General features: G+C 38.0%; 1 protein-coding gene across 1 annotated transcript in view; it reads right to left on the minus strand.

The window, feature by feature from the left end:
- The window catches only part of LOC133838866 (uncharacterized), a 45,600-nt gene that overhangs the window by 16,474 nt on the left and 7,541 nt on the right, over positions 1-21,585 (minus strand). Inside the window, 7 exon segments of the mRNA XM_062270097.1 lie at positions 8,362-8,529; positions 10,682-10,813; positions 16,898-17,060; positions 17,143-17,331; positions 17,402-17,557; positions 17,625-17,760; positions 17,762-17,823. Of these exon segments, the coding sequence (XP_062126081.1) occupies positions 8,362-8,529; positions 10,682-10,813; positions 16,898-17,060; positions 17,143-17,331; positions 17,402-17,557; positions 17,625-17,760; positions 17,762-17,823 (1,006 nt within the window).

Here is a 21,585-nt window from a genome sequence, read left to right on the forward strand (position 1 = left end):
AGGCGTTAATGTTTATGTTTGGTTTGGGTTAAAGGGAGTTGATGTGATGATGGGGTTCATGTACCCCACTTAACACGAATCGCATTGCCGGTTACATGAGCTTCCCATTAAAAACTGAAGCCCGAAGCACTTGAAGGCACAGTTTTAGCTAAATAGTGAGCTCAGGCCGAAGGAATTATTCGCAAATGAATGTGCAACTAAAAGGAATGCCAGACTCTACTGGTGTCTGCACACATATGTACATATATGTACATACATAAGTCTCTGTGATCGACGCGACACACACTTTCAAAGAGATGTTACGTCTTTTTGACCTATATTATTCTTGTAAAATCAAATAATTTATTCTTTTTAATTGCTGCTCTATAGTCGGATTCAACTAGGCTAGTGCACTTTCCATTTAGTCGAAACAATACAAATTATTTATTGCTAAAAGTCATGTAACATTTTAGTCAGCCAACTAGTCGCATATAAATATATTGCTCATACGCCAGCGTGGCCACACCACGAACGCTTACCAAAATTACTCTACCGCAAGCTGCGGCCGTTTTGTGTACAACATTTATTGTTGTTGTTGGTGTTGCTGCTGCTGCTTCTGCCGCTGTGTACATAGGCGAACAACATTGCCACAAAATATGGACAAACGATTATGAATAACTGTTGGCAACTCAGATGCATGTGCGGAGTGCGGGTTGGGCGTGGTCTTCAAGGGTAACTGCTGTGCTGTGTCGTGCTGTGCCCGCACCGTAATATGTAGAGATTGCTTGCGCATTTATGATGCCTTCAATGCAATAAGCATCATTTTATTACCCTTCAACACATACACTGCACAACATACACGGAAATAAGTTAACCAGTTTTCTTAATAATATTTTTTAAAGTCAAAAGTTTAAAACGTTTTTAATGTAAGAGAAAAGTATGCAATGAAATATTTGTGTACCAATTTAAAGTGCAGTTTCAACTGAACGTAAGAGAGAAGCCAATAAGGTTTGAGCATACTTGGAAATATTTATTAAAATGAAGCTTGTTGATTGAAAATATTATCTGAAATCATAACCATTGCCATGCTCACTGGTGCCGTATGATTAAAGAGCAAAGTAAATTCCATGCAATTTCCCCACAGATCTGTGTGCACTTGCATCTCTATTATCAGACAGTCGGTTAACCGGCAAGCTGACAATTCGATGCCATCCTCACCGTGGCATTCGCACTTCATGAATACAATTTGAGCATTAAAATTTTTGCAATTCGCAGATTTATAGAGCCAACAAGCATTAATATAATGGTCGCATATACGAGTATGCCATGTGAATATTTCCCATGCACAACTCCAAACGCATCTAGAGTATAACAACAATAACAGAAGACAGAGACAGAGAGAGAGAGAAGAGAAAAGTTTACCATATGCAAGCAGTTGATTCGTGAAGTGAGATGAGAGAAGTCGACCAGATTGAGTTTGAGCGCATACACACAAGAGGCGTGTGGCAAAAAGCACGCATGTAATTTATGATGTTTCAGCGAGCAAACAACACGTTCTGTGTTCCCCCCAACAGTAAAGTGCTGCAACTGTTACGGCAACAGCCGAAAAACTTTATGAAACATACAGCTACGCGGCATCAGTTGGGGCAGCGACACTTATGCACATGGGAATCCATGTAGTGCATGTCTACCGTACTGGTTTTTCCATTAATATGAGCAGGAAGTAACAAAAGTTTCAAAATTCAACCACTCAGCCTGATTTACTAGTGTATTCATTATCGAAAATGAATATGCAAAGATTTAATTGATATTGTTAAACAAATTTATTTAAGAGTTTCCATCACTAGTTAAATTATTTACCAAGCTAGCCAATAGCTTGAAAAGTGATTCTAGACAAAAGTTGCTTTGTAAAACAAAATCAACTTTTAATAGCTTTTCAGTAGTTGCGCTTTTAGAGAGTATCTAAAATTCCGATTAAGTCGCTAGACATTAACTTTAAAAAGTGCAGTTCTTTTAAATGCAAAGAAAACCTTTAATTACAAATTAAAATTCTCTTTTCAGCAGAATTTTGAATACATTACCTGAAAAATATATTTCATTATTTCATGTACAAATTTAAAGTACAAGCAATAATAGTAAAAAAGTTTATGATATTAAAGAGGTTGTACAAGTTGCTGGCAGAAAGACGCAAATTAGTTTAAAAAAAAACAAGAGAGGCAAGCTGATTATATGATTTATCTATTATTTGGTAGCAAGAAATAACTTTATCGATTCATTTTATTTTGAGACATCTAAAAACCAAAATATCTTTGCCACCCACTTATTAAATACGTTAGCAGTATTTGCATATATTGAGAAGTGTGAAAGATTTAGTCAGGCACTGAAATTTTAACAGCAAACATATTTTAGCAAATGTTGTTTTAAAATTTACATTTAAAGAGGCCCGAAAATGTCTAAAAAATAGCAGAAAGCAAATCAATGTCCTCTCATCGAAATTTTACAATAGACTGAGCACGCCTCGCCTACGAAACAATACTGTAGAGACCGAAAGAACTACTAAGAGCGTGGGCGTCAGTTGTTGGCAAACAATGTGCATATTTAGCCGACGCATTAAAGCAAAAATATACATACAGACAAGGCAACGGCGACGGCGACGCAGACAGTGGCGTTTAAAAGTTTATGGCCTTTGTATTGGCCACCCCTTTATCCGATATGCTGGAGGGGCCGGAGACGCTGCTCACATAATGTATGCAACTTCCGGTAGCAGCCTGAGGACTATAAATTAAGCAGCATACTGAACCGTTGCTTTCGCTGTCGTCATTGTCCTCATTGGCCCGAGGTTCGAGCAGCTCAGCCAAGCTGCCACATAGCTGGCCCAACGATGCTCCTCACACTGTGTATACATATATTTTTTATAAATAATAATATTAAAATAAATAAGTTTGTGCTATTAAGAGTCTGTTGGCCAAACGCCTGCAGCATTTGTCGTTGACGACCCCAAAGACCCCTAGACCAGAAAATCAGGACCCCCGTCGAAGGGATCCAACTCCAGCTGCTCTTATCTACGTGTCTGGCGGCTTGTTTGGGCAACATTGTGGCTAGCGGTAATTAAAGAGCTTGGCGTTGTCGTTGCGGTTTATAAATTGGCAAAATTAAAATGACAATAGAGCTGTCAGCGACACTTTGAGCCGGGTTGGTCGCCATAAGCTGCTGGATGTTGCCAAGGCCAAGATAAGCCGCGGATTTCCGACTATGCAACAGTTTACAGAAAATACCGGACACTGATGGGCACTGTGACAATATACATATTTTTAAAAATTCAGTCATTTACTTAACAGGAAAATGCGAAGTAAGGTCGCATAAAGAGCCATTTATTAAACTGCTTAAATAGAAAAATGAGTTCAATTGCAGCAACCACATGCCTCACAATTACTTAAGGTACTTTAGTCCTCATTCGGCTCTTCACATTGTATGCCATAAGTAGTTGGGAAGTCCACTCAAGATTTAATTCATTGGCTGGCCAAAAACGCTGTTGCAGGATATGAGGCACTAAATAAATAGCTCTTCGCAATTGCCTCACTTGGGCAGAAGACTTCAATGGACCATTAATCTTAGTTGGCAATGCGGATGGGTGTCGGCTTTACGTTTGAAAGAAGACAAAATGCGCTCTAATACCAAAATGGCCAATTTCATGGCTAGTGTAAATCAAACACGCCTGCAATTAAACGTTGCTCGAGTCTCTCACTTGACTCAGATATCCACCTGCTTTAGGCAGGCGCCAGCAATTGCTTCCAACGGACAGTCCAATTTAGCCTAATGTGAAACCCCAAACGATTTGAAACGATTGCTGTGCAACTCATTAACATGCAGCATTGGGTGTGGCACGAGCTGAACCTTTGTGCAACTGCTGTTGTTCGAGTTGCTGTCTACCCTGACGTTGTTGTTGCTGAATTCTGTGCAACAATTTTTGATGTTAGTACAGCTAATATTGGCCACCTGCAACATCGACCATGGTGCACACACACATTGCCCCCGCCATTCTAGTATGTGTAATGTATCTGGCCAGCCATTAAATGCAGCATGAAAACATGTCCTAGCCATGCTAAAAGGGTCACTCCTCCTCACCCACACACACACCCCCACTCCCACATTCACATCCATGCCTGGTTTGCACACCTAAACGACGAGGTCGACGACTATGTTGGCTCTTCAAAAAAAAGACCATAAAGCAAAGTGTTGAAAGTGGCACAGAGCCTAGAAGTTAAAATGTTGGCCCCAAAAAAACTTGCAACAGCAACGCCGCAGATAAAATTCCAACTAAAATGGCACAAACTACTCTGTGAAGCATACTCAAGTCCGTGCCTCTTAGAGCTAAGGATGTGCTGAAATGAAATAATACCGAGCCAAGGTGAAACAAAAGAACTGCAAGTACGCCTTTAAAGTGGCGCCTCCAAGAGAAATTATTAGAAATTATGCACAAAGTTGCAAGAAAATAGACAGAAAATAGACAACGAACTTCTATCTCATGCTTGAAGGAACAAAACTTATTAAATATTTATACGCAATCTTGATGAACAATTTCAATCTCAATTTGCATTACTTTTGATTACGTTTCGTCAGATGATGAATCCTTTAAATTGCTTTGCTCGTTCTTGCGCTTTAAAGTTTAAATAACAAGTCGGCGTCTAAATAAAAAATGTATTATGTTAAGTGAAGCTTTTTAACTTTTAATTTCATTTACCACGCACAAACCCTTTTTGACCCTTTGATAGCATTAAAAGATTCATAGCATTTTCAATGCAAAATAAGCTCGAAAATAGAATAAAAATTAGTTTCACAATTTGCTTTTGTTCTCTTTTTTGTAAAAACCACAAACTTGTGTAAGCTATTTTTAATTTTTAAAGTGCTTTTGTATTCGAAAGTAGCTCGCAGGGTAACATATCTTAAAATACCAATTTATAATAGTTCAAAAACAAAATTAAATTGTGAATAAAATAAGAATATATATCACGAGACTCAAAAGTGCATACGTAAGTTTCATTCAAAATGTTTCAATATACATAGTTCATTTTTTAATATACTTTTTTTCTCAATTTACTTTGTGCCAAAATAGAATATCCTATATTCAAACAATAAACTACACATCTCATTCAGTTTTTAGATAGCATGCAATTTACTCAGAGATCGCATCGACCGCAAACAATAACTCAGTCGATGTATTGAATAGTCTTTTAAAGCATTTTTATCAAAGTACTCTCCTCTCCTTTGCACTTGGTTGAACCCCCTGCAGTGGTGCATTTGAAACTTGTTGTGTTGAACAGACAAGTGCAAGTTTTTAATGTTGCGAGGGTCAGAAAATTGTTAAAAACATCCAAAGCCCCCAGCTAGAGGATCAGGGAACTCGGTTAGTTTGTTGAATTGCTCCATTGTCCTCTAGTTGTCCACTCCGTCCGTCCGTCCATTCGTCTGTCTATCCGTCTGTACGTCATTTTGCTAGTGTGAGCGTCATGTTGCGCAACAAAACAAAAAGTGCCGCTGTCGTTCCGTTGTTGCTTGGACTATCATTTAATTCAATGACGGACAACAAAGCATTTCCACTGGGATGCAGTGCAGCAGCTGTTGAGCTAAAATTCCTGGTGACTGTGTGAGTGTATGTGCGGGTGTGTTTGTGTGTGTAAGACTAGCAGGAAAGCCTGGGCGAGCCAACGTCAGGCAGTGGCATACAAAACAATTTCCCTGGAGAGTTTCCATGTTCAGTTTTCTCGTCGTATGTGAAAAAGCGCATCTGTTGTTGATTGTGTGAACTTCCTTTCAATCGTTTGTCGTTGTTTTTTCAGTGTTTGTTTTTGTTGTTACTTTTGTTGTAGGTGTTATTGCTGTTATCCGCCAGTGGCATAGACTGGCCTGCGGCTTAGAGTATTTTGTATCAACTCACTTTACAGCTTCTGTCGGAGTTTCTTTTTTGTCATGGCAAACATTATTTCAAAGACAAGATACAAAGACTTCACTTATATATACACACTGCTCTGAAAAAGTCTTCACTTAGATTAGTCTATCGGCATTTGCTTTAGGGCATTTGCAAATCGACTTGTGGAAATAGTTGTGTCTTGTGTTTTGTTGGCGTCTCCAAGTTATGTTGTCGTTCGACCATTGCTATTCCATTTGGAATCCTTGCCGTGCGTCTTTAGAAACAATTGCGCTCTTTTGTGCAAATAAGTTCATAGTACACTCGCATGGTGTCGCTCTGACTAAGTCCACAGTCATCTCCATGGAATGCAATTCACCCTGTACTCCCTAGCACTTTTTGGTTGAAAAAGCTCGAAACGTTGACATTGCGGGGGCGTGAGAGATTCGAATTTTGTGCATTGTCCTATTTATTTATTGCAAGAAAAGGCAGCAGGGCAGACAGAGAAAGGCTTTATTGCCCCACTCGCTCACTGCGTGGTGGCTGCTGAAAGTGAGATAGTCACTGCCATTGTTTTGTCCAAATGAAATGAACGGAATAATGAATGTGCACACAGGAGCCACAAGGGGACTAGGAGCTGGCATCTCGCCTGGCGTCGCCTGGAGTTACATACAGTAATAACTAACTAACTCTTGGCATAATTGTGTGTTGCTCTGGCGTCGTCCTTTGCTGTCTTCTCTAGTATTATTTATGTGTGTGCTCAGATATATTTTGTATAATCGTAATGAAAGGCGGCTGTCTACATCATTTTTGACGCTAATTAGACACATTATAACTATAACTCTAAATATGCAGCTTGAGCAAATTCATAAAACAATTTTACCAAAATACTTAATATTTAAGAAAAAAAACATATTTTAAGTTTCTAAAAAATATATTTGCAGCAAATGAATTTCACGTAGACTCAAATTGCTAAATTATGTGATGGATTAAATCTATGTAATATGTTTCGTGGCACTCGCATTAAATGTTATATATTTTACAGTAAACTAATTAATAATCGCATTTCTTTGAAATTAAATTTATTTTCTATATATGTAGAATGCCATTACAACTTTGATTAAGTTTATAGAATCGATTTTTAATACATACTCTAAGAACTATAGTATTAATCATTCGTGAGAAATTTGGTAAATAAAAAAGTCTGTTGCAGTCAGGTCTTCCTTGGATACTTAGGTGGACCATCTAGTATATTTTGGTAATTTGGTTTAATGTAAAAGTTATCGATATACCAAATACAGAATAATTAAATATTTTTTCGGTATAATATTTTACCGCACTTTTTTGCTTTCAATAAAATGGGTAGAGGGTCTCTCACAGTGTAGCTTTTTTACTTGTTTTTTTTTTTTCTTCTTAGCTTGCATAATCAAAGTAAAATGAGGAAAAAACTTATAACTTGTAAATTTATTTTTATACCCGCTACCCATAGGGTAGAAGACGATATAGCCATGTCCGTCTGTGTGTCTGTCCGTCCGTCCGTATGAAACACTGGATCTCAGAGACTATAAGAGATAGAGCTATAATTTCGACAGCATTTGTTATGTTTGCACGCAGATCAAGTTTGTTTCAAATGTTTGCCACGCCCACTTTCGCCCCCACAAATCAAAAAAAATCGAATAGCCTAATTTTAAAGCTAGAGTTGAATTGAGTAGAATTTTGGAATATACAATAATTACTGTAGTAGTTATGATTTCTGAGTATTTGGTTGCGATCAGATAAAAATTGTGGAAGTTATTAAAGAAATACTTTTGTATGGGCAAAAACGCCTACTTAGGGTCTTAGTTGCTTTGGCCGACAATCTGGCACATTGTGCCGTCTATGGTATATTTTGAATGGTGTACTATATCGATATACCAAACATACCATTTGGTATATTTTTAATATTTTTAAGCATTTTCGGTATATTTTGAAAATGATACCGCAATATTTTGCCTTTATTAAAAATGGGTAGCGGGTATCTCACAGTCGAGCACACTCGACTGTAACTTTCTTACTTGTTCTAATATGATCTCATAAATATTTATTTTTGTACCGACCTCATGTTTATTGCTTTCCTGTTTGACGCATTTCCACATATTGAGCTAAATAAATTTGAATATAAAGCGAAATTTAAGTAATCCTTGTCGTTCAGTGACGTCAGTGCAGGGCACCTCGTAGGCTCCAACAGCGCTAATCCCAAACGCTTAAACCAAACAAATTGCCACATAAACAATTCTAATTGAGATGAACGATACGGATATGTGTGTGTGCATCCACTCATTCATGTTTTAAGTGCAACTAAGTTGTAACTTTTCGAAACCCCGTCGAGGAAGTACGTTACTCCCCCATTATACACACTATATACCGCCGTTTAGGTTTCAATAGTTAGAAAGGAGTTAGGAGAGAATGTCATAAAATATCGCATAAATTTCACTTACTTTTTTAGCGTGGCAGCCAATGCCAAATCGGGGCGTACATCAAAGCGAGTCTGCATATAGAACCGCAATAAATTATCGCGTTCATTTTCACGTAATCCTTCCTCGAGTGCTAATGCGGCCAATGTATGATAGGATTCTGACTCCGTGATGCCGAATAATAAATCATAACTGTAAGAGACAGCAAACAAGAGAGTTAGAGTAGGCAAAGTGCAAGGGAAGAGAAGAGACTCGAGACTGGGTAGGAAACTATTGAATTATGTTTCATATCTGTGTGAATAGTTTGGTTATAGCTTTGGAAAGTAATTTTCTGCACATCAAGAAATTTATGTTCCATTCGATTCGATTGATTTTATGGTGTTAAAAATTCAAATCTATAAAAACTTTTCTCTTTTATATTCGTTTTTTATTATTTGCAAATTTTATTTCCCAAAAATTCTCATTCGTTTCGTGCAGTGCATCATTCGCTTACTGCAGACAACCGTATAAAATGGCTATAAGCGGCGGCTGTTAAGAGCTCTTAAAATAAAGCTAGGTCCTGCGGCGAAACTTGTTACGCTGCCTTTGATGAATGGAGGAGCACCATGAACAGCCGTTATGAAAACTGGACTGGCCAGTTGAATGGTAATTCCCAGCCAAGGACAAGAGTGGAGTGAGTACGTCGAAGAGGAGGAGTACTCATGGCACTCGAACTATTATTTTGTGTTCTGTTGTGCGCCTGATATCCAGCTCGAGCAAAGCGCATTGAAAGTTATTAGTGTCTGTGTAAGTTTTGCCTGTCGATAAAAGTAAATGCAAAACTTGTTCAACGACTGAATGGGTAAGGGATACTCAGAGTGTGAGAGAAACATGGAGCTATTAGCGAGCAATTCAGCCGATAATTGTTCTTCGTTAATGCCGTATTTATTTGCCAACTCTTAAGAACGCTTTGATCTATGACCATTTCATTAAAGTGTTCAAAAGTGAAATTTGAAACCCCAACTACAATCTCGCAACGCAACTCAACTCTCTCACCGCTCTCTGTCTCTATTTCACTCTATTTCTGTCTCTATCGCAACCGAAATCGTGCGAAACGTGCTTCTATTTAGTTTGCCTCGAGTTTACCTGTGCGTCATTCAGATGTGGGGTACTTTTGCTTCTCGGTGCTTGCCCGTAATTAATGGCACTTCCTGTCAGCTATTATTCTATCTTTGCGTCGACGGCTAAAACACGTTCGACTTGCAAAAGGATAACAATTAAAATCCAATTAATCACGCATTTTATTAGATTATGCGCAGCTATGTTTACGGAATGGCAATGGCAAATGGACACGTGCCCCAAAATTCTCCGCACACTGTGCGCATCTTTAAGGCCAGACAGCGACACCGAAGAGAGAGAGAGAAAGGAGCACAACAAAAGAAGACGAAAACGATGGAGATGAAAATGGTAAAATGACCCCTTTTGTTAGGGCCTGAGTTATTACTTGTTGCCTGATTGATTGATGTGTATACATTACAAGCACAGCTCGATATTATCGCAAATCCTTCATCAGCTCGAGGATATTATAGAGTGAGCTGCATTCAAGCTCCTATCTAAAATCAATAAAGGCACTCAACTGAGTGCTGAATACAGCCAAATCTGTTGTATGAAGCCTGTAGCTTAAATTTAAAGACATTCACAATTTGAGGCTGTTTTTGGTAGTCTGAAGAGTAACGGAAAGCTGCTGTAAAACGAAAGTAAATGAAATCACAGAAAATACAAATAATACTTAGTAAATACATTGGCAAATTGTTTGTACTCATTCATTTAACAAAAACAACCTATGTAATTCTTTTGATCAGCGTATCTGCAATTTGTCTACAGCAATATACCTATTTTTAGATCCGTCTTAACCTTCTGTGTGACCTTTGATGGCAAAAATAACCAAGCAGAGTGGCATTAAAACATGCCATTAAGTGGAGTGTTAAGTTGCCATTGGGTACAACAAGTGGCTCTCCATCTGCCATCAACCTTATGGTGCCCACATCTTTAACCATATCCATTGCTAGGGCCATTGCCATTGCCAATGGCTGCTCAATCCGCAGAATGCATACTTCGATTACACGAACGATTTGCTTTTACCTGGGAGCCAAACGCCAAATGCCAAATGCCAAACATCTAATCAAGTAACGCACAATAAATAAATAGTCCTAGGGATACGTTTGGTTGTATGTACGAGTATGTGTATTTGGCAGGTTGGCCCAAGCAAAGCAGGTCTAAAGCAAATATCAAAGGCAGACTAGATGGGAACGGGTGCAGAGAGGGAGGGTCAGACAGGGACTGTGACAGCAATTGCTTAACAAACCGGCTGAAATACTCCGTATTATGCGCCATGACCTTGTACGGTTGATTTGGTATTACGTGTCCATCGACAATTGGACCCAATGATGTTGAAAATTGTTGAAACGATGTTGGTATGTGCAAGATATCCTGGTAGCTGCAAAGAGTAATAGAAAGTATGGCATCAGAAAATGGCGTAAAAAGGTCATATAACTGGATGAATGACTGACCGGTCACTTCGTGAATGCCAGTGAGTGTGTGATTGGGTGACTGAATAAGTGTTGGTGAGTGTCTGACAGCGGCTACTTTTCACTTTGATTTGAAATTTCTAATAAATTTTATGTGTGATTTGTTGCTAGACACGCACTCAAAGCAGCACCCCAATATTAAGAGCCATTCTCGACCGTAACTCACACGTGCTCCACATAAAGATACCAACAACCAGATACACATATGGTCTCAGAAAACATTTTTCAAATGAAGTCAAGCGCCGCAAGCAGATGCTGCTTAAAGGTTTCCAAAAATGAAGTCATGTTGTAAGAAACTGGAACAAGTCCCTACACAAGCTATGTTAAAAACAAACCCTACCAAAAACCTCAATTTAAATTACCAACATGCACTTCATCCGCTTTTATCAGTTTCCATTTTGCTGAATTGCGAGCCAAACATAAAGAAGGAAACACTCAACACACCCATTCGAAATGCATTTAACAAAAAAAAGCATACAACCTGGCTCGGAGTGAATTTCAATTTGCTTTTTCATTTGTATTGCAGTAGCATCTTTGCTGGCGATTCTTGCCTCAGCTGCATACATATCGAGCTTAAACCGCATTTCGTTTGCCAAATGTTACGGCAGGGAACAATTTTTTGCAATAGTTTGCATACAAATTTCTATTCCACAGTCCTGAGTTGCCTGAAGTGGCAGCTACGAATTCTAGCTTACATATACTCTCAGATGTATTGGTACAATTCGCACAAATTAATGTAAAAATTGAAGGAAATTTGATTTGCATTTGGCAAAAATTTTATCTCATAAATGCAGGCTGACTTCCAAAAATTACAATTCAAAAGCCTGCAAAAGTTACGATTCTCGAAATCAATTTAAATTTAAATTTGAAGCTGTCACGTCGTGACATGAACTGGATTTGATATCCAAAAGCAGTTTTTGAAAATAATTTATATTTTAAAATAAATTTATAAGAGTTTCTAAGCATCGAAACGTGTAGTAATAAATTAAAGTATTTTCTGCTTACTCATTAAATAGCACTAAATTATTGATTAAGACATAATCTTATGACCACTTTTTAATTAAAATGTTCTCCATAATAAGCCATTGTAATTGTAATTTCAGTAAACAACCCTGAACATTTTTAAAATAGCGAATGAATAACTGCAATGCACTTGAAAGTCAGATGAATTGGATTTTATTACTTAGTCCACGTCTGACCACGGAAGCTCAGTTAAAGCTCGGTTGGCGCAGTAAGTACGCCAGTAGCCTTAAATCTCCCCAACGACATTATCGTAAACCATTTAATCTGCACTGAAAGTGCAAGCGCCATCATCGTAACCGTCCACCAAAAATCCACTCCAAAGAGGGACCGCAAACACTTTAAGACCCCGTCAACCGCAGAGACTCTACAAGCAGGATGCTTTTGGAGAGTTGTCAATTCCAGGACATGTTATAGCACCGGTTTCTGTGGTCAACGCCGATTTGCCAGCTGTGGTAATCGACACATGAGCAAGTTTATCGCTCTGGCTGTGCATTGTTTTTGTGCTTTCCAACGTTCTCGACAATTTGCGGCTGTCTTAAAGCAACATTGGTCTGACTCCAACTAAAGTTTCGTCACAAAGTCAGCTTGGATATTCGCTTGGTGCACTTCTTTTAGTAGAGTGCAAAGTTCTGTTGGATATCACGTATGATTTATGATTTATACTCAGGATCCGTTATTGTGCTTCTTCTTACTAGTAGCCTTGGCACAAAACTTGAACTGTAACTCCGATTAACTCGTTAGTTATACTTTGACAACAAAGAGATATGTCTCCGCAAGTTTAAACAATACTGTGAAACTAAATAGAAACATTAACTTTTAAAAGGAGTTTGTTATCTAAAATATTGATTAAATTATAATTTTGAATGGTTGACTAAAAACCAACTTAAAGGAAATATAGTATTGATATATGTATACCTTTTTACGGCGCTTGACAAATTGCGTTCTTATTCAAGTGGCTCGTTGTTTATGTTCTAGTTGAAAACTATATATTGTGACAGTTTTGTGCAGACAACTCGCACACAATGCACAAATTTGTCTGACAAACTTCAAGCCAAGCACTTGTATACATATATTTGTTTGTTTGTATTGTTGCCTGGCATCACGAAGATTGATGATTGTACTTGTGTGCAACTTACACTCGAGCGATACTCGAAAGAAGTCTGACATTTATTTCGCATATATGTATGTATGTGACCTGTTGTTTTAAGCATCTTTGTTTTGCAATCCTTTATGCTTTCTATTTAATTAATTTTTAATATGCTTTACTTTTATTTTGTCAATTAAGAGCGCTCAGCTTGTGTAATGCAAACAGTTGTGCGCTCTAGATTATTTGTGGGCCTACCGGGCGAATACTTTATATATGCACATATTTGTACACACATACAATATATTTTTTCTACATTTTTCTTCTCAAATTTCCTTTCTCTCTTTTGCCTTTTTCCTTTTTCAGCTCTTGTGTACAATATGATTCTCTCTCTGGTTTGTTTACGTTTACATTGAAACAATTTTAAGACGATTAAATGCGCACTAAATTTAATTCGTTTGGTTGCAATTCAACTGGAGTGAGTATATAAATACATATTATTACAAAAAAAAGGGAATGAAAATGAAAAAAAATGTCTTTGTAGTCTTTCAAAGCGTTTTGTTAAAATAATAAATTTAATATACATTTATAGCATTTATTTGAATAAATGCATTTGAAATGAATAATTTATTGACTTGCATATCTGCACATGAGGTTGAGGCCCACGCTCTTCTGTTGTTGTAATGCAATTTGCATAAATTATTCAAGCATTTCGCACAGAAATCAAGTAAACGAATATTAGCACAGTTTTGCCTGCAATTGAAATGCATTAATAATTAAAGTCGAAACGAAAATGAAAACAAAATAGAAAATGTGCAGTTTACAAGGAAAATGAAAATTAGTTTGAAGTATGCAATAATTCAATCAAATATTTGTCAATCCCAACATCCTTCAAGTATGTAAATAAAGATCACAACTTGTGTCTGTAGGGCAAATACATTAAACATTACAAATGAGCAAATGATTTGAAGGACTACGCCAAAACTGTACACAGTTCTCTCTGTCAATAATTAAATATTTAAAATGGACTAGGATCCAAGGACAAAGGCAACTTATACAGATGTTGTGGGCAAATGTAACTGTGCTTCAAATGTTTGCACAAGTAGTTGTTACCTGCAAATGCATGTGTGGGTGTGAATGTGTATGCTATGACATTCACATTTCCACAGTAATTCATACATAATTCATTGCATTCATTTAACACTCGCACGTGCACCCATTCACTCCATTACGAGCTTACTCCTACGAGCACTCGTTACTGCTTGCACACAGAATCAACGTCTCCCACAGGCTTTTCCCATTCATTAACACATTTCTGCAGCAGCAGTTTGGTCTGAAGGATATCATTAGCTTAACGTATTGTTTGCAACACATTCCAGAAAACTCAACGAGGAATGCCCCATACCAATGGCTTCATTAAACTCACATTTATATTATTCTCGTGTTTCGTATATAAATAGTAATCAATGTTTGAAATTTAAATGAACTCCCACATAAGCTGTTCGCAATGGTTTACGCAGATTAATCACCGCAGGTGAGTACTAAATGAATACCCATTAGTACTTGTAATTCGCTTTTAACTCTCTATAAATAATTTCAATACCATATCTGTTTTCATGATAAGACACTAAATAAATAAACATCTAAATGTTATGTTGTATTATTATACTGATATAAATGACAGGATTTATTCAATACTTTAAAGGAATTTAAAGTAATATCATTTATTTATTAATCATTTCATCTACTAACATGTACATATGATATGCTAATTTTAATGATTAACTTAATGGGCTAAACGTCAATAAGACCTTTTCTACATAAAAGTATTTAATAAAATAAATTCAAGGTTTTTTGAGAGATAGAAGTATTTTAAAAACATTGTCCATTTCAGTTTAATTTTCAATTGTAAAACGTAATTTCAATTCCCTTAATTCTTGTTACTCTAGAGAGGGTATTTAAACTTCGCCTAAGTGTACCATGCATTTCTTTACGTTACTTATTTCCTCATTGGGTAAAGTTCAGTTTAGAGTTTGAGGGAAACACTCCAACATTTTGCTAACTTACTCGCTCTGTGTTAATTTCCAGAAGCTCATGGAACAAAAGTATATGGAATGCCCGCACACACAGACACATAAACACATATGACTCTACAGTTTTAAATACACACTGTGAAAGTTGTGACTGTTGCATCGGCGCGTTTGTTTGGTGACAGTGAGCGGAGTGTGTGAGTATAAGTGGCAGTGAGTGTATGCATGTACTTGGCATAATTAACATAATTACTATTATTGTTCCGTTGTTGATTTTGCTTTACATATATTAAACTCACACACGAGAATATCACTCATGTATGTGTTTTTCTTTCGCTTTGCATGCAAATTGTTTTTGGTTTTCGCATCTTTTTTTTTTTTGGTTTGTGAAAAATACACAAAGAGTCCTCATATTTTCTTTAACACCGAAATAATTGGAAAATTTAGTAACGAGATGAAACCTCTATAAATATTAACATTAAGCAAACACTTAATTGCTTAAACAAATGTTTTGATAAATCAGCAATCATTTGAAATACTTTAACATTTTTTTTCATTTATACATATGAATCATTGCATACAGTAAATGCAATGCACACAAATTTAACCCCATCAATGATTTACTTGTAATTGTTTTCGCAATTTTAAAAGTCAATAAATCACCCAATATTTTCCCAAACAATCAATTTCATACATCTGTCGAATCTTTTCAATAGCGCAGTAGTAATTATGAAATGTAAATAAAAGGAATGCTCAAAAGGGGTCAACAAACCACCAACTATTTAAATAGATTTAATATATCCACGCCAATGTATTCAAAATATCATCATGTAAATAAATCCGTGAATTAGCTATTTTTATGTCAATAAATCGAATCAAAAAAATGTGAGTTTTTACCATTTTAAAACAGAAACTTAAACGCTCACAATTTAAATGATGAAATATTTTTTTCATGACTTTAAATATTTATTCTTCATTTATTATTTAAATACAATTTCAACGAATAACAAACTAAATTGAACAAATGTTATTGGGAGATATAATTATCGCCATTAAATTTGTATTAATTAATAGATCAAACGATAAGAAAGGATTTTTTAAACTAATGATGCAAATCATGTATTAATATACTTGAATCCCTGACAAATGGCGTTACATTACCAAAAATAATTCTCAGGAGTATAAAAAGAAAACAATAGACATAAGCCGAGTTATGCAAATAAAGCGAGTAATTTATTAAGCCTGCCGCTTAATGGGCTGTTAAGTAGATGACGCCGACCTTGGAGAGTGAAAGAAGCAATCGAAAAGCGTGATTAATTGAAAAGCAATTAACTGCGACCATCCCTGCCCCACCAAATTGTTGAGGCAGCGCTTATTAAGTAGATGCGTGTTTTGAGAGTCGATGGGCAAAATGGACACAAGGGATTACAAACTAATCTGGATGCAAAACAAGGGGGGAGACCGCCCACGATCCATGGATGTTGGGAAGTTTCCACGCATGATTAGTTATGGCCAGGATAAGTTGGGGTCGTATCCACGCCTCACTGCGGACGTGGCGCGACAAACTCGTAAATTTACCGAATCATTAGGCAACACACAAAAGAACCGGAGAGACGCGAGGGGGAAAGCTTGTTAAATGAATCAAAGTAGAGAATGCTTTCGTCCTGACTGTTGAAGATGCCAACGTAAATTAAATTGACGCATTCACAGCAAAGCACCAAAGGACATGATAATGGTCATGCGTACTCAAAGGCATTAGCACGCATTGCGGCGCGATTATAATGGCCACAAGTTGTGTGGAGCCGTGGCAGTATCAGTTCGTGCCACTAAATAATGCAATTGCTTGACTAACTCACCGACGCTGACGCAGACATTCCAGCAGAGCATCGTCCTCTTCATGGTCGCTTAGCGGACAGTCGAGGGCATGGGCTATTTGCATGGTCAATTGCAATGACTGATTGCTCGCGGCCCAGTCCGACATCGCTGAGCCGGACATCAGGATGGCGCGATGGAATAGACCTGCAGCCAAATTGTTGCCGCAATTAATTGCAATTATAATCGTGAACATATATGAGGAGCAGGTGGCGTGGATTGAGCTTACCTGATGACACCGGCGATACCATTAGATAATTGACACAAGCAGCGCCTGTACTATGACCCATTAGAGTAACGCGTGTATTGTCACCCCCAAAGGCAGCAATGTTCTCCTTGATCCAGTGCAAAGCTGCCATCTGATCCAGCAGGGCGTAGTTGGCAATATTGTGAGCATCGATGCTGGGCCGCATAAATCCTACATATGTTAAGCACTTGCAATTAGAAACGCTTCCATCAACTGCCACAGTCAACCGCCCATCACATACCCAATGCTCCGAGTCTGTAGTTGACAGTGACCACAATGACCCCGCCGTAGCTTGCTAGCACAGATCCGTCATAGGGGTTGCCGCTGTTCCACTCAAAGGATTCGCCGTGCAGATACACTAGCACAGCATACTGCTCCGATGCTGTTGGCAATGCCACTGGGGGATCAAAATGCATACATGACTTTTGCACTGGAAACTGATTCGAGACGCATTATTAACTCACCATGGTGCGGCACATACAGGTTTAGGTAGAGGCAGTCCTCGCTCTCGGTCTTCAGGTACGGCATCAGTCGCGTCAAATGCTTATAACGACCACGTGAGATATTCACGCTGTTCTGGGATGACATATCCGGCAGTTTTTTGTGGGCAAACCGGCGGCAAGTGACGTGCAATCTTCAGTCCCTGCCAGGGCAAAGGGGCGCCTGTAAACAGCACCAAGTGCATAAAGCGTGGAAGAAAGTGAGAGACAGAGGGGGAATTGTAACACCATTAGATAAGCTAACACAAACTTTCATAAAGTACTTTTTGACTGCTCCTTCGCACACAGTCAGTGCATCAGTCCACAATGGGACAAACTCCAAATAAATGATGCTAAAAAACATTTGTAGAACGCTAAATGATCTGCCTATCTTTTTTTTATAATTTCATTTTGTACGCTTTCGCCATGTGCGTTAGCGTCGATTATCGATTTTACACTTCTAATTGTTATCGATTACCTTTTTTAAGTAATGTGTATAAGTTATCATAACATAACTTATTTTAAGTGTTGCATAATGTGCACAGATTGGGGGTATTGATTCGATAACAAATTAGACACCGAGCTACACATGCATACATACATAGATATTATACATATTATTTACGACAACCACAAAACTCATTGTGTTAACAAAACTTGCCAAGGAATTATTTCTTTATTATTTCCGAAATTAAGATAATTATTTATTGGGTTTAAAAAATATTTACTTGCGAATCCGTTAGTTTGTCTTACTAGGCCACCCTTACATTGAAGATACATATGTATGTATACTAATAATAATATAATATCTTGATTGATTTCTACATACCTAATCGGCTGATAATATTTGAAATCAATTATTTTATTTCCTATAAACTCTTTTCTTAAAAGCTCTATTTATAAGGGAAATAGGTCCATTAGGATATTCTACGTTTTCCAATCAATTATTTTCAACTTATGATGATTAATCTAATAACTAACTTTCATTGAAATCTGAAACATAAACCTTCTTTTGAACCCAAAACATTTTGGAGACAAAACATTTTACGGCCCACTGTATCGATTATAACCAACAATTCCGTGCTTGGTTATTTTTGGTCTTTCTATCGTGCTATCGCATACTTTCGCTCTCTATCTCTTACCCTTCCGCTCTCTGGGATGCCGCGAAAAAAACAGCATTCGATTGGTTTGCGTGACGCTTGGGGAGCATAAAGTCAATTTCGTATTTATGCAGCATGGTCAGCGGGCACTTGGAAGCTCCGTAAACAAGTAGACAGCCACATTGGCACTTCCTGCACATGAGTGCAACAGCAGCAAGCTGAAATAGCATTCAAAGGGCACTCGGGACAGCAGCCAAGTTGACTGCGGTTCGGTTCGGTTTGGTTTGGTGTTTCAGTTAACGTCGATTTGTCCTATTCGAAAGGGACTTTCGTGGGCACTACCACAACCACAACCACGATTTGGTCAACTTAGTTTGGAATCCTGTGCAAATACGATGTTGCATTGTTGCAGCATCACACGTAAACCAGTTGCCATGACATACTTTATGAAACTGACACCTCTGCTGGCATTCCAAAGTGCTTACATATTTCGACCCATGGAGTGTTGCAATTTCCTTCCATACTATGTATTTTCACTGGCATTTGTTATGTTGTGAATGGAATACATTAATTAACTCTGTATCCAAGCAATATGTTTGCGTTATATGAAATTAAAATAGAGTTGCCAGTGTATAAGATAGTTGAAAATTTAAATTTAATCTATAAAATCGTGGTATGAAATCCACTAAATGTCAGTACCAGACATTCCCGAGGCAATCAGAGTTATTAACTAAAACTATGATATGAAATCGCGGCGCAAATACCGCTTATTATACCAAGGCAACGTGAACAAAGACGGTTGGGTGGAAAGCAATTTGCAGCGTTTGTACGCCCAAAAATATGCAACATTTACACTTTGACATATTCGGCGTACACAAATTTCATTTTGCTGTCAAATGTTTCACGTTATTGTGCTCATAAAAACAAGGCAAATCTCCACACATTGCCCTATCTTTGAAAGAGCCACAGACGAGCACTTGAATGTATTCAAAGAGAAGGGGGGATAGGGAGACGAGATAGCAAATATACGAGAATGGCGAATGTTGAGTTTCGACATACAAAGCGCGCCAGTCGGTGGCGTTATTTGCATTTTGTTATTAATAAATTTGGGCAACAGGCAAAAGGAGGCGCGCGTCTAGTACATAAATAAAAGCGCACATGACCACGCCCACCACACCACAAAATCCTCTGATCCCTAACTCCTGGTCCTGGCTAGAGATAGAAATAAGACAAATACTACGTAAAAACGCAAAACAATTTTCCGACGTGTTGTCGAAAAGTTTTCTATTTGTTTGGCTGCCACGCACAAACAGGCAACAGTCTATCTCATGTCACTACATCTGTGTGGGTGTGTGTGCGAGCGTGCATCTCTTCTCTACACACACATTACGTATACGCAAACGAACCTTGTATTTGCATTGGCTTATATTTGCCTAACAAAACTTAACGCGTGTTGTTGCCACAATGTAGACGGCCAACTGCAATTGTAGCTATAACTGGAACTGTGAAACTGCAACAACTACTGAGTCGTCATGTTAGCTAAGGCAAACAACTTCCACCAACAAATATGGCGTCACATAGTTCGCAGTCTTCGTTATTGTTGCAACTTGCCGCACGGATTGAGTGTGCACCACTCAAGTGCTCAATAAACGCTACGCGGTTGCAAACACTTGCCCACAGACAGACAGACACATTCATACACACACTTACACTCACACTCATACTAGACACACAAATACAAATCGTGACAAGCACTTTTGTCACGGCCTGTGGTATTGGCTGTCGACTGTCGACTGTCAAACGTCGAGGGTTGACTCTCGAGCTGGTGAGCAACAAATGTTGCCACAGACCAAGCCAACTGCAAAACGCGCCAGATAATTTATTGTCCTTACAATGTGAGGTCCTGCCGCTAAATTGCGCATACAGAAAGTGTGAAATTGAAGGCTCTTGGCAAGCAGCAACTTCCATTTGCATTTTCAGCTGCAGTTACAGTTGCAGTTACAACTGCGGTTTTGCATTTATGTTCCGTCGATGGACCAATCGATGCGGTTTGCCGGCTTAGCTAGGCGGCCATTCAATGGCCGGAAATGCCTCAGTTTGACCTCAATCTGAGCGCTCCAATGTTCAATTACAATTGACAAATATTTGCAAATTGTGAGCTGATAATTAGCATTCCTTACACACTCCAGCCTGTCTGTTGAACTCAAATGCACCCAAAACTCAATTAAAACAAACAATAACATAATATTTCACAAGATTCTAGACAAATTCTCAAAATTCTAAACATAACACACACATTCTGTATACGTTTGGATTGGCTACAATTTGCATTGAATTGCCCTAAACATTGCCCAAATAATAGCAACCGCATTCGACCCTGTGAAATAAACAAACGAACACCCATGCGGACATAAAGGATACCCACAACAAGAATGCCAAAATGTGAGGCGTATTTTTGGGGGGCGTTCCGAGTACGTGTCAAGTTTTGAAAGCCTAATGCCAGGTGCAGCTCAGAGATAATTGCTTTAAATTGCAGGCTAAATTCAGAATTGCCCTGCAGACTGTTCGTACATGGTCAAGTTGTTTCCTCTGTTGCATCTGCTGTGTAATTTTGGGTTTTGATTTTGCATTTTGCTGGCTCTAAGGCAAAGTGGCAAATTGCCGTCATAGTTGTGGCACAGTGTTGAGAACCTTAGCTCATAAAAGCCGAAAAATTCTCAATAGAGAAACATGCTAGAAAAACTTATAAATATTTATGTTTTTGGGTGTGTGTTTTTCGATGGTTATTTCACATTTTACGAAGACATAAATCGATTAATAAGAATATTGGTTTCCTCTTAGTTAAT

The sequence above is a fragment of the Drosophila sulfurigaster genome, chromosome 2R (genome assembly GCF_023558435.1).
Source record: "Drosophila sulfurigaster albostrigata strain 15112-1811.04 chromosome 2R, ASM2355843v2, whole genome shotgun sequence".
Taxonomy (NCBI): Eukaryota; Metazoa; Arthropoda; class Insecta; order Diptera; family Drosophilidae; genus Drosophila; species Drosophila sulfurigaster.